Below are 16,108 nucleotides of genomic sequence, written 5' to 3'. Positions count from 1 at the left end.
CTTTTTCTTTAGTAGCCAAGCCATTCACACTTATCGGTATGATTGTGTTTGGCTTCCTTTCTCTCCTGGACGCTTTCGGTATTGTGATTACTCTGCGTGTCGTGGTCCGTTTGCACTGCTGTAAAGGCACGCCTGAGCTGGGTACTCTATCTATAAAGGCAAGAGGTTTATTGGCTCTTGGATCTCAGGGCTGCACAAGAAGCAGGGCAGCGGCACATGCTTGCGGGGAGGGCTTCCGGGGACTCGCGCTCCTGGCGGAAGGTGCAGAGGAGCTGGTGTGTGCAGAGACCACAGGGAAAGAGAGAAGCCAGAGAGGAGGAGGTTTCAGGGGCTGACTGCGGAGGTAACCCGGGTCAGTTCCTGACAGGAGGGCCTCCCTGGGACCCCAGGAGAGGGGGCTGAGGGACAGGGTGGGGCTAAGATCCCCAGCGGAGCCCTCAGAGGCTGCAGGGTGTGGGTGGAACCGACAGGTGTCCTGAGGAGCAGAGGCTTTCGGTTCCTCCTGCCGCCAGGGCCCTGGGCTTCTAGAACATTCCCCAGCACTCCTGAGAGGCGCGCGGATCCAGCCAGGGCAGCGGGGATTTCCGTGAGAGGCGTTTTCCCCTCCGAGTCCGCGAAGGGCCCCTGGCAGTTTGGAGAGCGGGTGAGGGGAGGGCGCTTTGTGCCGGGCGGGGTGGGGTAGAGCGCCTCTGCGGAAGGTTCCAGAAAGGGGCCGGGTCGCGGCCAGGGCCGGCTCAGAAGCTCTAGGCGTGGGCGCCAGGGCGGACTGGTCCCGGGCCCAGGTCAGGGTCTGGGCGGGGTCCCCCGGGGCGGGCCTGGGGTTTGCCTCCTCCCGCACCAGCGCCTCGGGCGGGGGCCGGGTCCCCCCACGGCCCTTGGAACGCCGCTGCCCCGGGGTCCCAGGCGAGCCCCACGGCCGCCTAGTCCAAACCGGCTTTGCCCTCCAAGCCTGGGGTCTCAGCGGCCCCCCTAACCCTTTCCACCTTCTGCTCTTTATTTTTCTTTTCGGGCTATTTGCGTAGGGCGTAATTGGCTGTCCTTTTCTTACTGTTGGGAAATACAAAACTAGACATTGGCTTCCAACCGTTCTTCCTTTTCTCATTCATGGACGCTTTCAGGGCTCTACTTTTCTCTCCGGGTCGCCACTAATGTGGGGTTTGCATTTGTCGTTTCTAGTTGTCACTTTGTCCAAAATGTTTGTTTATTTCTGCTGGGAATGATTTGGGGGCTCATTAATTATTTGGAAGCGTTCTTAATTTTCAAACGTGAGGATTTTCTAGTTATCTTTCTGTGAGTGACTTTTTGCTTAGTGCCACTATAGTCAGAAAATGTCCTGTGAGTTTCAGAAATTACTTTTGGTTCTGAAATATCCATCTCTCCTCATCTCTTGCAATACTTTCCCCCTACAAGTCTGCACTCCCTGACACTACCGTAATGTAACCCTTTCCACCTTTCAAAGCCTCCCCTGCTTTGGGCCATTGTGGTATGTTTTATTTCCAAATATGTTATCAACTCAGCAGTTCTTGTAGTGGGTCTGGTCTGCTGGTAACAACATATCCCAGCTGTTGTCTGAAGTCATCTTCATTTGTGAAGAATATTTTCACATCAGCACACTAGAGTGCTTGGTATTGCTTCCTCCTTGAGCATTTTGAAGCTATTGTTCTCCACTATTGAAGCTATTGTTCTCTTGGGTTTTTTGTTTTTCATAGTTTCTCTTGAAAGATGGCCACCACTTGGACTGTTGCTATTTAAAATATTGTCTTTTTTCCACTCTGCTGCTTTTAAGATTTTTCACTTTTTTCCGATAGTGCAACTGTGATGTGTCTAAGATTGGTTTTCCTTGCATTATTCTGCCTTGGAACTGCTGAACATTTAAGTTTTGGGGTTGATACCTTTCATTCATATTGGAAAGTTTCTATCCCGGTAAGTCTTCCAGTGTTTCCTCTCTTCATTTCTCTGTCCTGTCCTTGTGGGACTCCAGTTACACGTGTGCTACACATTGGACTGCCTTCTGTTGATTCATCTTCTGTCCCTGGTTCTTTCATTCTCTTCTATTTCTTCTTCTGGGTATCAGTTTGTATATATTTTATAGACCTATCTTCTTAGTTTTTAATTTCCTTTTTTACTGAGTCTAGTTGGCTGTTAATGCCATCCAAGTGAATTTTTAAATCTCTAATATTTTGTTTTTCTGTTCTAGAATGTTCGTTTGATTCTTTTTATAGATTTCATTTCTCTATTGGTAGTTTTCATCTTTTTAAAATTGATTTTATCTTTTCTCTTTAATATTTTCATTATAATCATTTTACAGCATGCATGTACTAACACCAACATTTTAGTGGACTGTGGTTTACTTCTGTTTCTGTTTTATTGATTAGCATTCTTTGATATTATGACATATGTATTTGGTTGTTTTCCGCAGTTCCTGGCACAGAGCTCCTAAAAGATTTGTAATTTCCTGAGTGATGGGGGTGATAGGAGCATTTTTGGGGTCATAATATTTGGTCTTAATACAGTTGGCCCTCTGTATCTGCAGCTTCTGCATTCAAGGATTCAACCAATGGCAGAGTGAAAATACTTGAAAAAAGTGAAAAATAATAATATGGTAAAAAAATTAAACTAATAGTATAACAACTGTGTACGTAGCATTTAATTGTATTAGGTATAAATAATCTAGAGATGATTTAAAGTATACAGAGGGATGTGCATAGATTATATGCAAATACTGTGCCATTTTCTATAAGGGACAAGAGGATCCTTGGATTTTGGATTCGTGTGGAGGGGGGTTTCCTGGAATCAATCCCCCTCAGATACTGAGGGAGGACTGTGTCTGCTTCCTGAGACAAGAGCCCGGGACCCCTGGGATCTCAGGAGTGGAAGAGTGTCTTTTGCAGGCTAATGAGATAACTGTGGCTGATCATTAGAAAGACGAGGCAGCAGCCTCGCTCCCCAGCCTCTAGGGACCATAGTGGGGCTCAAGATCGAGGCAGTCACTAATGGCCAGTGATTTAATCAATCATACCTGCACAGTGAAATTTCCATAAAAACCCATAAACCGTGGGGTTCAGAGAGCTTTCTAATTGGTGAACACATGGAGATGCCGGGAGAGTGGTGCCAAGAGATGGTGTGGAGCCTTGAAGCCCTCTGTCCGTAGCCTGCCCTATGCATCTCTTCCATTTCTCTGTTTCTGAGTTGCATGCTTTACAGTACACTGATAGCAGTAAGTATACTCTTTGCCTGTGTTCTGTGAGCTGTTGTAGCAAATTCAGAGGAGGAGATCTTGGGAACCCCTGATTTATAGCTGGTCAGTCAGAAGTGCAGGTGGCCCAACTGTGGATTGGTATCTGAAGTGAGAGCAGTCTGTGGCACTGAGCCGTTGACTTGGAAGTTCTGCCCAAACCCCACGTGGTGTCAGATTGTGTTGAATTGTTGGATCCCCACTTGGTGTCCAGAGAGTTGGAGAACTGGTTTGTGTGGAAAAACCCACATATTTGGTGTCAGAAGTATGGTGTTAGAGAGATCATTCATAGTATAGTCCCCTGTTGCTACATCTTATAATCCTGGGCTTTTTTGTTTCATCTTTTAAAACAAATCAATTTAGTTACCTTTATCTTTCTCTTTACTATTCTCAGTATAATTTTTTAAAGCACTTTTATACTATTGTCAAAATCTGAGTGAACTGTGGGTTTATTTCCATTGCTGTTTCATTGATTAGAAGTGACCTATTCCTAACTCTTACATGTCCCATGGCATTGTGTATAAAATAGCTGTAACGCTTGTAGGTGGCTGTATGTGACAACCCAAAAGAAGTGATAGAGGCGGCGACTATCTCCATCAGTGGAGATTTATTAAGCCGAAGGTTGAGGATGCACCCGGGAAAACACAAACCACAGACAATTCTGACTGTTTTTCTGAAGTGGGATTCAGGAGCTCGGTTTTCAAAGGGGATAGGGCATACAAACGGGAAAAAGAGAAGGGGTGGGCTGGGAGACGGATGCTTACCTTACGTTCTTGTGAGGCCCAGGAAATCTGCGTTGTACATGAGATAAAGCAAATGTTAGAGGCAAAACGGGAGTGAAGGAAGCATCAATTATGCCGATGTCTCTGGGTAGGTGGAAGAATGATTGATCTTGTCTTGTCTCTGCTCTGCACCTGGGAAGATAAACTTGTAATCACATTATTAGTGTGGAATTGAACAGACGTTAGTTTTAGGAGCTGGACTTAGCCTGCAGATGCAAAGTTACAACTTGCATGTCCTTGTTGGTGGGAGGCCAGCGAGGAATTTCCTTATGAATGATCTGTGGGGCAAGCCTTGCAGACGCCTGAGGCCTTTTCCCTTCCCCTGGGGCTCTGGCTGATGGGTGGTGTTAGGAACAGTCTTCATGTGCAAGGGGGTGCCCTGTGATGGGGCCTCCAGGTTCGACCTTCCCTTTTGCATAAGGAGTTGAGGGTGGTCCTGAGATTTTGTTTTCCTTTACATATGTTACTTCTGTGGATGTCTGCCCTCTCCTCTCTCAGGGAGACTGTGGGAAGGCCTAGTCCATTGGCCTGCTCAGGAACGGAGCCTGGCGGGGACGGTTGCAGCTTTAACCAGACCCAGGCCACCTCTGGAGCTCCTGTCCCTAATCCTAACTGAAGCAGATGTGAGCTATGCTCTTTTGCTTCAGTCCAGCCAGCTACCACTTGTGCAGAGGTTTGAGGAGGAGGCCTGCCTTGCTTTTGGTTTAGTTCATGCGATTTTGTCTCCCAGCTGTGTGCGACCAGGGAGAGTTGGCTTGACCCAAGCGTTTCCTGAAGCGTGTGGCTTGTCTCTGAATCCTGAGCACCGACAGTTTTGCCTTTCTAGGCTTTGACTTTCTCTCTTGGACTTCACCCCACACACCTGTTCCACCTGGGCCACTGGCTGGTGGCAGAGACCAGTGGTGTGATTGTGGTGGGCTTCCTCCAGAGCACTTTGTCTCCTAGGATCTGCCACACCACAGGGATTTTACTTGGCCTTCTCTGGCCTCCCAGGCTTCCTCCCACCACAGCCCTCGGAGGCTCTCGCATGGGAAAACCTGCTTGGTCTTTAGGGTTCCTGGAGATTTCAGACCACCTTTGCCCCCTGTGAGCCAAGACAGTACTCTGGTTTGTGTTCCCTACTGGTGTCCCTGTCTGTGGCCACCCTGGCTTTCAGCCGGTGCCCAAATTGACAAATCTATCAGCAATGACAACAGCTCACTCCGAAGGGCTCGCTCTCTTTGGCACCCTGGCGGGGAGGTGGCCGTTCCCAGGCCCGCAGTGCTGGTTCAGGACTCAGGTGCGAGGTGCCCTGGACCCTCCCATTGCCAGTAACTAACGGATGTCTCTGTGGGGTCCAGGTCCAAGGAAGACTTGATTCCAGGGGGGATTCTTTCCTAAGGACACTTCCTAAGCCAAATTGAAATTTGGCTTCTGGCATGTTCTGCACTTGCCCCCCTTCTCCACTCACTTCACCCCTCGTGTTTTGGAGTTGCTTGTAAGAGCAGGAAATACCTCAGTGGGCAATATTCAAGAATGTTTCATGAGTTGCTTCTGAGGTCCTAAGTCAACCAGTGGATATAGAGGACTATTTGGGGTGTGGGGACCCAGGGTGAGCTGCCATGTGAAGCAGCACAAGGACCTCCATGACTTGAGAGGTGACGTGAGTTTGTCTAAGATGAAGGCACGAGCAAGGCGCAGTCCTTGTGTGTGGGTAAGACCTACCCAACCCCAGTCCCTGGCCGGAGGAGCTGCCTGCCCAGTGGGGGAGGTGTTCAGGTGGGCGGGGGAGAGAACGGGGCCGTAGATGCCAGCAACAGGAAGCTGGTGCACAGAGGCGAGCCCTGGCTGGCGTGGCGTGCCATGGCATCTGGTCTTCCTCACCTTCAGGCCCAAGCCCTGCAGGAAATGATGCTTCCCTTTGCCTTACTTCTTGCCGTGGGGCTCCCATTGGTGGGAACAAACATCACCACTGCTGTTGAGCGTGCTCCTTGTAAGTATCAATCCCTCTCACTGTCTTGAAGGGGGTCAGAATCCACCGAGAGTTGCCAGGGATCTTTGGGAGGGTTGTCCTTGGGTCATCTCAACTGCCTTGGGTCTGCATTGTCAGTGTAATTGTGAGTGAGCACTGGTCTATTTGGGGAGTGTTCGTGAGCAAGTGGAGGGCTAGGAGACCGGAGGACTTCCCCAGATGAGTAGCTAACTGACCAGGAGACCTGAGGGGGCCTCTCAAGTGGCACTTCCCCATGAGGCCAGGCAGGTGTGGATGTGTTGAGGGAAATCCAGGAGGATGCTGGCTTTCCTGGGTGAGGTGGGCCTGGTCTGCAGAGCACAGCAGTTCCACCTCTGGCTCCTAAGGTGTTTCCTCATTCCCGTCCCTGAGAACAGGAAGAGCTCCTATGTGTACCTGCTTCTCTCATGGGAGCTGGTCTTGTCCAGAACCAGACAGCACAAAGGGCTGAGCTGTGAAGTGTAGGGAAATCCTTGGAGGCCGCAGGGAGGGGCTGGCTGTTGTAGGGTGGAATGGGCTGACAATGGGTGGAGAAGGCTTGATGCCTGCTTTCTCCTCTCTCAGGGACCTATAATTTGGAGTGCAAAGAATGTGCAGTCCTGAACAACTTCAACTGTGCATACAAAAAGAAATGTCCATATGAAATTAGACGCTGTATGACGATCTCCATTCGTAAGTATCTCTTTGTCATTTTGACATGCTGTGGATTAGTGTCCTACCCGAGCAATTTTGGGAGGCAGGGTTGGTCTGTTTTTGTCTGGACCCAGCCCTGTTACCCTTCCCTGGCATGTCTGTGTCCTGGGAGCGTGCCCACAGGCACTAGGCTAGGCCCCGTGCTGAGGCTGTGTGCATCATGCTCCCTGAGACGGGGCAGAGAGTCCACACATCTGTGATGTCTCTGGAGGTAAGAGCACTGCTGGACTTCAAGGCCTCTGCCTCTTGTCTGTCCCAGATAATATGCATAGACACCCCAGTATGGCCTGGGTGATCCTTCAGTGCCCATTTGGTTTCTGGTCGTCTGTGGGGAGGCTTCCAGCTAGGCAGCTCCAAGCACTGGGCGCACCATGGTTTCCTCAGAGCAATTCCTATCACACGCAGAAGGGAAGGCCAAGGATGCAGTCAGGGCAGAGCCAGAGTTTCCAAGATGCTCTTGCTTGTTACGCAGAGGCCTCCAGTGCTCTGAGAAAGGTGTCCCTCTCCCCAGGGCCCTACCTGAGAAAGATGTATGGTGAGAGGCCCAATGACAAGTCAAGCAACCAGGGAAGGTGCAGCCCCCAGACCCCTGCCATACCCAGTGTCTGGGATTGTGTTTGTTGCTTCACATGTCATTCTGTGTTCTAAGCTCTGTGCAAAAACTTCCTTTGATTGCCCCTTCATTGTAGCAACTGCCAGTACCGTGTGGGCATCTGCTGATTTGGGACATGGGTAGGAAGCTGAGAATCTGGGCTTTGTCCATGCAGGGGTCCACCTCTGGGAAACTTCAGTGGGTTGTATGGTGCCATTTTGGGGTTACTGCTCCTGAATGAGGCAGGGAACTATTTTTCCAAGAATCTCCATCCCTGTGTGGCTCTGGGGTTTAGTTGGCAAAGAGAGGAACTAGACTGAGATGTGCAAGGTTGAGGGGAAGCACAGACCATTTCTTTGGAAGGTCAAGGTCTTTTACACCATAATGGACACTAGTGGACCCCAACTTGTCCTCACTCTTTACTCTCCTTCACGTTCATCCCCTCTTCTCCACTCATGGGCCTTTTCACCAACATTGGTTCCTAGGCCCCAGTAGATGCCTGGCCATTGGCCCACACAGATGACAGGTGCTCCCATGGAGCAGTTTGAACATCTCTGCAAGAGACCCCTTTGTATGTCCCTAACTGGGAGGACAGAGGTTCCTGGCTTTTGAATGGTGTTTGATATGTTCCTAGAAACTAGGACTTTTCCACCCTGCCTCTGCTTCAAGTGCACGTGGTTGTGGTTCTGTTCCTTTTCAGCCTCCCCGACTCACATGCCTTTCTTGGCTCCTCCCATGGGCATGGAAAGTATAAGATCCACATTTCATAACTTGTGGGGTTCTGTTTTCATGGACGAACCCTGATGGATACTAGGACAAAGAATTTATATGAGCCTTTGGCAGAGGTTTGGGAATGCTAGAATGCTTGGACATTTTCCCCTTTGGGATATTTGCTGAGTTCTGGGGCTGTGCAGGATGGTAAGCAAAAGACCTCTATGAAAACCTTTTGAATGTCAGCAACTGAGAGCTCTCATCCACAACGACCATCAACTAGATGTTGCTGGAGGGATGGACACAGATCTATGGAGCAGAAGAGAGAAGCAAGAAATAGCCCCACACGAATATGCCCAACTGAATTTTTTTTTTTTTTTTTTGAGACACTCTTACTCTGTTGCACAGCCTGGAGTGCAGGGACATCATCACAGCTCTTCAACCTCACACTCCTGGGCTCAAGCGAGCCTCCTGCCTCAGCCTCCTGAACAGCCTGGACTACAGGTGCACAACACCATGCCCAGCTCATTTTTTTCTATTTTCAGTGGAGAGAGGGTTTTGCTCTTGGTCAGCCTGGTCTGGAACTTTTGAGCTCAGGCAGTCCTCCTGCCTTGGCCTCCCACAGTGCTAGGATTTCACAGGCATGAGCCACCGCACCCAGCACCCAACTGACTTTGGACAAAGGTGCAAACACCATCAATGGAGGAAGGCTCACTTCTTCATCATTCATACTGGGAAAGGAACCTACACATCAAACCTTGTATAAAAATCAACTCAAAATGGATCATGGGCTTAAATGTGTATGGTCAAAGTCTAAAACTTGCAGGGAAAAAACACATAAGAGGAAATCTTCAGCATCTAGGGGGAAACAGAGTCTTGGACTTGGTACCAAAGCATGACCCATCAGAGCCATCTTGTGACATGGGGCTCAGCCCATTGAAAATCTTTTGTTCTGTGAGTGACCCTGTTAAGAGGATGGAAAGACAAAATACAACCTGGGAGAAAATATCTGTAAATCACACATCCAGCAAAGAACAACTATCTTGAACACATGAAGAAATCTCAGAGTTCAACAGTCAAATGCAACCAGTCTCATTAGAAAATAGGCAAAAGTCATAGAAAGACAGTTCACCAAAGTGGATTCACAGACGGCACATAAGCACGGGAATAAATTCTAGATATCTTTAGCCATTAGGGAAGTGCAAATGAAAACCTCAGTTAGATGGCCCTAGTCAGAACGACTAAAACAAATAATGGTGACGATACCAGATGCTGGCGAAAATGCAAAGACACCACAGCCTTCATAGACTGCTGATGGGACTGCAAAATGATGCACCCATTATAGCAAACAGTGCGGCAGTTGCCTTAAAAACTAGAAATCAACTACCATACATACCCAAAATTGCACTCCTAGGCTTTTTTTCCACAGAACTAAAATCTTGTGTTCACAAAAATACATGTACGTGATGTTCATAGCAGCTTCGCTTGTTAACATCCCCAAACTGGAAACATTCTAGATATCCTTCAATGGGTAAAGGGTTCAGCAAACCCCAGAGTGTGTTCACACCATGGGTTGCTGCTCAGCACAAGATAGGAACCAACTGTTGATACACATAACTTGAATGAATCTTCAGGGATTCTACAGAGTGAATCTACAGAGTGAAAAAAAGCAATCTCCAGAGGTTACATACCACATGGTTCTATTCATGTAACGTTATAGCAATGACAAAGTTATAAAAAGAAACACCAACTTAGCTTTGCAGAGGAACAAGGAGAGGCGTTGAGGGGAAAAGAGTTGTAGTCGTATGGGGGATACTTGTGATTACAGTGTTCTGTGTTCTAACTGTTTTCACTGCCAGTACTTTCCTTGCACTATAATTTTGCAAGCTGTTATCCCTGGGAGCAACTGAGTAAAATGTACACAGGATCTATCTGTATTATTTCTTACAAGTGCATTTGCATATACAATTATCTTGAAATAAAACATGTAATGAAAAAGAAGTTAAGAAATGAACACACCGCTAACTACATTAGCATTAAAATGGTTATAATTGGCAGCCTGGGACTTTCAGAGTAGAGAAAACAATAAATAGTATTTTCTCTTTACTAGAGATATGGTTAAAAAAAAGCACGCAGAAAGTTTAAAAATAAAATATAGAAAATGGTATACGTAAGTAAACATTATCTAAAGGAAACTTATACATGCACTCAGGCAAAGTAAACTTCCTGGCAAGAGCAGTACTTATCTGAAGAGCAATAGTTTATGGAGATGAAGGGAACTACCAGGAAGATATCTCGATTTAAATCTGTATGTACCAAATAACGTAGGTTGAAAATATATACAGAAAAAAAAGTGACTTAAAATGTAGGCAAATCCACAGTGATATAGTTGTCATCAACACACCTCTCCTCATAACTTCTGAATGCTATCACAAGGAGACAGAACCTACTATGGCTATAGTCCAGGGGTCGATTAACTCTTTCTGTAAGGGGCCAGATACTGAATGGTATTAATGGTATTGGCTTTGTAAACCATCTGGTCTCTGTGGAAACTACCTAGCTTTGCCTTTGTATGGGTGGAGCCAGAAATGATAAGTAAACATTATTGTTGCAGTGTTCCAACAAAGGTTTATTTACAGACACAGTTGGTGGGCTGGCTTTGTCCCCTGGGCTCTTGTTTGCCAACCTCTGCTCTAGAAGGTCTGAACTACATCATCAGCAAATGAAATACCCACACGTATACCATCAGAGCCGGGAATTAGCAAATAGACATTCTTTACAAGAGTGTGTATGACGTGTATGATGTTGGCATTTACAAAATTAATGGCATGACATAACACAAGCATCAACAAAGTTCAAATGACTGGAACTAGTTAGAGTTCCTTGTTTAGGACAGTGAAATTTAGCTAGAAATCATCGTGAACTAGGATCCCCCCAACCTCATGGGAATTAAGCAGAGTATTTCTAGATAAAACCAATCACACAAAAGAGAAGCGACCAGAGAAATAAGGAAATACTAAGGTCTGAATGATGATGAAGATATGACATGTCAAATGAGTGGAAAGTGGCTGAAGAAGAGATTCAGAGCAAAATCTCCACCAGCACAGTCAGATAGCAGAGGAACAAAGGCTGGAAACGTCTGAGCTTCCATTGAAGAAGCTGGAAAAAGAAAGAAAAATTTCCCCAAAGCAATGAGGAAGGAAATATAAAGAGGACTGAAGAAATCCTTGAAATAGAAAATAATATATATAAAATCAACAAAGCCAATAGGTGGTTCTTTGGAAAGAGTCATAGTATTTGTGAAACCTAGTAAGAAAAATCAAAGACAGAAAAAGAAAATTCACATTTCCAATATCAGAAATGAAACAGGAGGTATCATCAGACCTTCCAAAGAAAATAAGAGGCTATCATGAATAGCCTCTCTGTGATAACTTTGAGATTCTTGATGAAATGAACAAAAACTTTAATAACAGCCATATCTGACCCACAGTGAAATTGTAATGCTGATGTGTCCTGTTAATGAAATGCAATCCTTTATGAATCCCCCCCTCCCCACTAAGAAATCTCCTGGCCTGGATTGCTTCACTCGCAAATTCTTCAAAATATTTATGGGAGAAATAACACTGATCTTACACATGCTCTTTCAGATGGTAAACAAGGAGGAATTGCTTCCTAACACATTTATGATGGCAGTTTCATCCTATTACCAAAACCCAGCAAAGACATTGCAAGAAACAGAAATTATAGACCACCTTCTCTTATGCCAATAGATGCAAAAATAAATACTAACAAAATGTTACCCAGCAAAATCCTGGATTTACATAAGTACATCCAATGCCATGCAGTATCCTGGGTGAGATTCTGAAACAGGAATAGAACAATAAGAAAAAACAGATGAAATCTGAATAACATATGAGTTGTGTTAATAAGAATTTATCAATATTTGTTCATTAGTTGTGACAAATGCACCATAGGGGTATAAGTAATGTGAGACAAGGGAACTGGATATGAGGTGTGTAGGAACTCTGTCCTATCTTTGCAACTTTTCTGAAAATTTAAGACTATTTTAAAGTAAAAAGTCCATTTACACATGCATGTGTACACGTGGGCATGCACACACAGACACACACACACTCATACATCATGGCCACTACTTCTTGGATTCCATTTCAGAATAGCTGTGTGGTTTACAATTTGAAACCCACTAGATTAATCCAGTGTATCAACAGAGAAAAGGAGAAACATAATTGTAGATGCTGAAACTTTTTGATAAAGTCCAATATGTTTTCCAAATTAAAAAAAAAATCTCTGAGAGAAATGAAAGCAGAAAGGAAATTGCATATCATAGAAATGATGAGAATTAAATGAGAACGTATCAGAGATTTTCCCCTTGAGGTGAAAAATGAGATAAGATGACTCCCATCACCACCTCTGTTCCTAATGGAACTGGAGTTCTTAGTTCAGTAAGGCAAGAGGAAGAACTGAAACACTTGGAGACTGGAAAGAATTTAAATTGCTGCTGTTCACCAGAGATAAACTTTTCAGATAATGAGTAACTTTAGCAAGGACCCTGGATGTAAGATAAGTATTCAAAAATCAATTGTGTTTCCATACAGCAAGAAACAAATTGAAAATAAAATTTACAAAAAGAATCCTGTTTTTCAAAGCACCACAAAATCAATGCCTAGGAAGAATGTAAGTAGATTTGTGCAAGATTTCAACACCAAAACTGCAAAAACACTGTTGAAGATTTAAGTACACGAAGAATACACCATGATTATAGGTCATGAGATCCGGCAGAGTAAAGATGTCTGTTTACCTCAAATTAATGTATGAATTCAATAGAATTTCAGACTCTCTGCAAGGATGTGTGTGTGTGTGTGTGTGTGTGAGTGTGTGTTTGTGTGTTGACAACTTGATTCTGAATGCTTATTGAAATATAAAAGGCTAGGAATAGCCAAGGTGATCTTGAGGAAAAAGAGAAAAAGCTGGAGGACTTGTGCTCTGAATTATCAAGATTATTTATATAGTTTAATTGATTAAGATAGTTTGGTGTTGGATCCTGTGGTCAGGATCACAAAATAGAACACTAGAAGAGAAAGAATTCAACAAAAGCCGCATAAATCCAGTTACTTGATCTCTGACAAAGTTGACTCTGCCATGTAGTGGGGGCAGACACTTGTTTGCCTTACATGGTGGTGGATATGTTAGATATTTATACACAATACTCATACTATACAAAAGAAGCAGTTTCAGGTGGTTTGTAGATCTCAATGTAAATATGAAACAAAGTTTTTAGAGGAAAATGTAGAATAATACGTTTGTGTCCTTTGGGAATTAAGAATTTTGAAAACGGAACAAAATAGTGCTAGGCACATAAGAATGAAATTGAGAAATTGGATTACGTTAAATTTCACAACTTCTGCTCCTAAGAAAATACCTATAGAACAGGAAAAATGCAAGCCACCGATGAGGAGAAAGCATTTCAAAACATGTATCTGGTAAAGCAGCAGCCTTGAATCTTTCAAGCACCAGGGACCGGTTTCATCGAAGACAGTTTTCTGTGGATCCGGAGCAGGGGCTGGGGGTAGGTGTGCAGACGGAGCTCGGGTGGTGATGGGAGTGACAGGGAGCAGGTGTAAATAGAGATGAAGCTTTGCTGGTGCATCCACGGCTCAAGGGCTCCTGTTCATAATATATAAGGAAATTCTGCCTATAAATTAATAAATAAAAACCAGATCATCCAGTAGAAATCTGAACAAAAGACTTAATTATAGCAGAACATGATATCTGAATGGGTAACAAATGTAAGAAAAGTCATTCAGTGTCTTTCTCCTTGATGGAAATGCAACTTAAAACCACAACACGATAACACCACAAGAAATGACCAAATATCCAAAAATGACCATACCAAGTGTTGTCAAGGTTTTGAAGTGTACACAATCCTTTGGAGTATAGATGGGTTCAACCCAGTCTGGAAAACACTTCCACATTATCTGCCGAAGTTGCCTATCCAAGACTCAGCATTTCTACTCCTAGGTATATAGCTAATAAAAAATCTCAGGCAGGCTCACCCGAAGACAAGTACAAGAATATTCACTGCAGCAGTATTTGGAGATAAAAGCCAGAAACAACGATTATGTCCATCAACAGTAAATTGTGGTATATTCATCAATGTAACGGTACACAGCTACGAGAATGAATAGTATACAATAACATGCAAGAACAGGGATGAATTTCATAAACAGGCAGTAGAGCAAAAGAAGCCATACACAAATACAAACATAATGCATGATTTCATTTCATAAAGTTCAAAAACACAGAAGACTAACATATGGGCTTAGAAGCCCATATGCTGCTTCTCTGTGGCCTTGGCTGCTTCTAGTAGTGTCTGAGCGAGGAGTTCAAGGCTTTCATCCAGCTCTGTTTCTTAAGCTGGATGCTGATTACATGCTTGCGTGCACTTTGTGAAAAGCCACTGAGCTGTCAGCTCGCGATTATGTACTTTCCTGTAGGATGTGGAAGTTCAGTAAACTTTTTAGATGGAAAATAAAGGAAAACGGTGACTGGTTTTTAATCATTAGTTCCTTCTGGTGTTGTAGAGGAGGCAAGACCCAGAACCATGAATGGGTAAGTCAATTATGGTAAGTTCCTGAATAAAGTATTTGTGTAGATACTGTGTAGGCTACAAGGGGAACCGAAGTAGTGGTGAGGACCAAGATATATAACCTAGGGATTCTTGAAGGGGACCTTAGGTGGAGCTTTGGTCAGGTAGCACTGGTTGACAGAGGCTACTGGTGAGCCCTCTAGTGAAGGTAATCACATCACTGTGCCGCCCTAGTTGTAAAGGTGTGTCAAATCTGTGCTGGGAGGAGGTTGGCATTAAGGGCTCATCAGCATTTATAGGTTGGTCCAGGAGCTTGAAACACCAGGCTGAGGGTCCTGGGAAGAAGCTTATCCTAGAGGGGTCTTGCTAACGGCAGAAGATCAGGTTAAGGCCACATTAATATGGGCATCTCTGTTAAGGGTCTATGTGATCACTGGGGCATAAGTAAAGCGTCATTCCTAGTTTTCATTTAATTGCTAAAGCTCTAAAATTCTTATGACAAAAAATGAGTGGCACGTTTTATTTGTATAGCTACATGACAGGGTACCATGATATACCATTTGGGGAGGGCCAGAGGCAGTCAAGTCATAAAGATGTCAGCTTGGATAGAAAAATATCTGCAGAAGAAGTTGTTCTTAGAGTAATGAGACCTTCTAGTGGACTTGAACATTCTCAGTAAAGGATTCTAGACAATGTTGTAACAGTTGGAAATGTAGAAATGAGTTACTTATGGTTGAATGTGAGGTGTGTGTGATTTGTTATTTACAAGCAGAAAACGTGAAATCAATGATTTTCATTACTACTTCATTTTTAGGTGTGAACTCTCGTGAACTACTCGTTTATAAGAACTGTACAAAAGACTGCAAATTTCTATATGATGTTCAAGTGCCTCCTGAAGCCCCAAGATCTGGTATCATATCTAATCATTTCTATTTTGTTCGTTGCTGTAATGGCATGGTTTGTAATGAGGGAGGACCTACTAATATTGAAAGAGACATACTTGTGGATGAAACAGTTGAGGAGGAGCTTCCAGGAGGAACTGTGCGTTTCGGAGAGTCGAAATGTGTCCTGATCCTTGCCTCTGTCATAGTCAGCAACACACTGACTTGAGAACCACTCCTGGGAAGTTCTGCTCATCTTCCCCCATTCCTCAGAGAAATTTTGCTCTCCCTTGCTCCCTTGTAAATCAGAGAGGCTGATCCACAGTGCCTCCAGTTGGCCCACTTATGGTTTATTTTAAAAGATAAATAAAGCAAATTATTGTTTGTTGAAACCATTCATGAGCATTTGCCTGCCTGCATACACTCAGACACCCATAGTGCAGTCTCTAAGCAGATCTGTTCTTCTTGATCTTACTACATACTCAGGGATTACTTCGTGATTTTAGTACAGTCATGTGTCACTTGATGGGGATGTATTCTGAGAACTTTGTCTATAGGTAATTTCGTCACTGTGCGAACATGCCAGAGTATACTTACACAAATCTAGATGGGCATAG

The 16,108-nt window shown here is 44.5% G+C and overlaps 1 protein-coding gene across 1 annotated transcript; it reads left to right on the top strand.

Moving 5' to 3' along the window:
• The first annotated feature begins 343 nt into the window (after positions 1-343).
• GML (glycosylphosphatidylinositol anchored molecule like) lies at positions 344-15,824 on the top strand. Its single transcript, XM_045561478.1, has 4 exons — positions 344-352; positions 5,887-5,989; positions 6,572-6,679; positions 15,425-15,824. Exons 2-4 carry the CDS (start codon positions 5,905-5,907, stop codon positions 15,718-15,720), a joined length of 489 nt encoding a protein of 162 aa, XP_045417434.1. The 5' UTR covers positions 344-352; positions 5,887-5,904; the 3' UTR covers positions 15,721-15,824.
• The last annotated feature ends 284 nt before the right edge of the window (positions 15,825-16,108 follow it).

The sequence above is a fragment of the Lemur catta genome, chromosome 9 (assembly GCF_020740605.2).
Source record: "Lemur catta isolate mLemCat1 chromosome 9, mLemCat1.pri, whole genome shotgun sequence".
In the NCBI taxonomy this organism is placed as follows: domain Eukaryota; kingdom Metazoa; phylum Chordata; class Mammalia; order Primates; family Lemuridae; genus Lemur; species Lemur catta.
The sequence above is the reverse complement of the archived record's forward strand: the minus strand, read 5'-3'. Positions and strand labels throughout refer to the sequence as shown.

Coding starts and splice junctions, on each gene's coding strand:
- GML (XM_045561478.1), top strand. CDS start 5,905: ATGATGCTTCCCTTTGCCTTACTTCTTGCCGTGGGGCTCCCATTGGTG. Junction 5,990..6,571: donor TGCTGTTGAGCGTGCTCCTT/GTAAGTATCAAT, acceptor CTCCTCTCTCAG/GGACCTATAATTTGGAGTGC. Junction 6,680..15,424: donor CTGTATGACGATCTCCATTC/GTAAGTATCTCT, acceptor CTTCATTTTTAG/GTGTGAACTCTCGTGAACTA.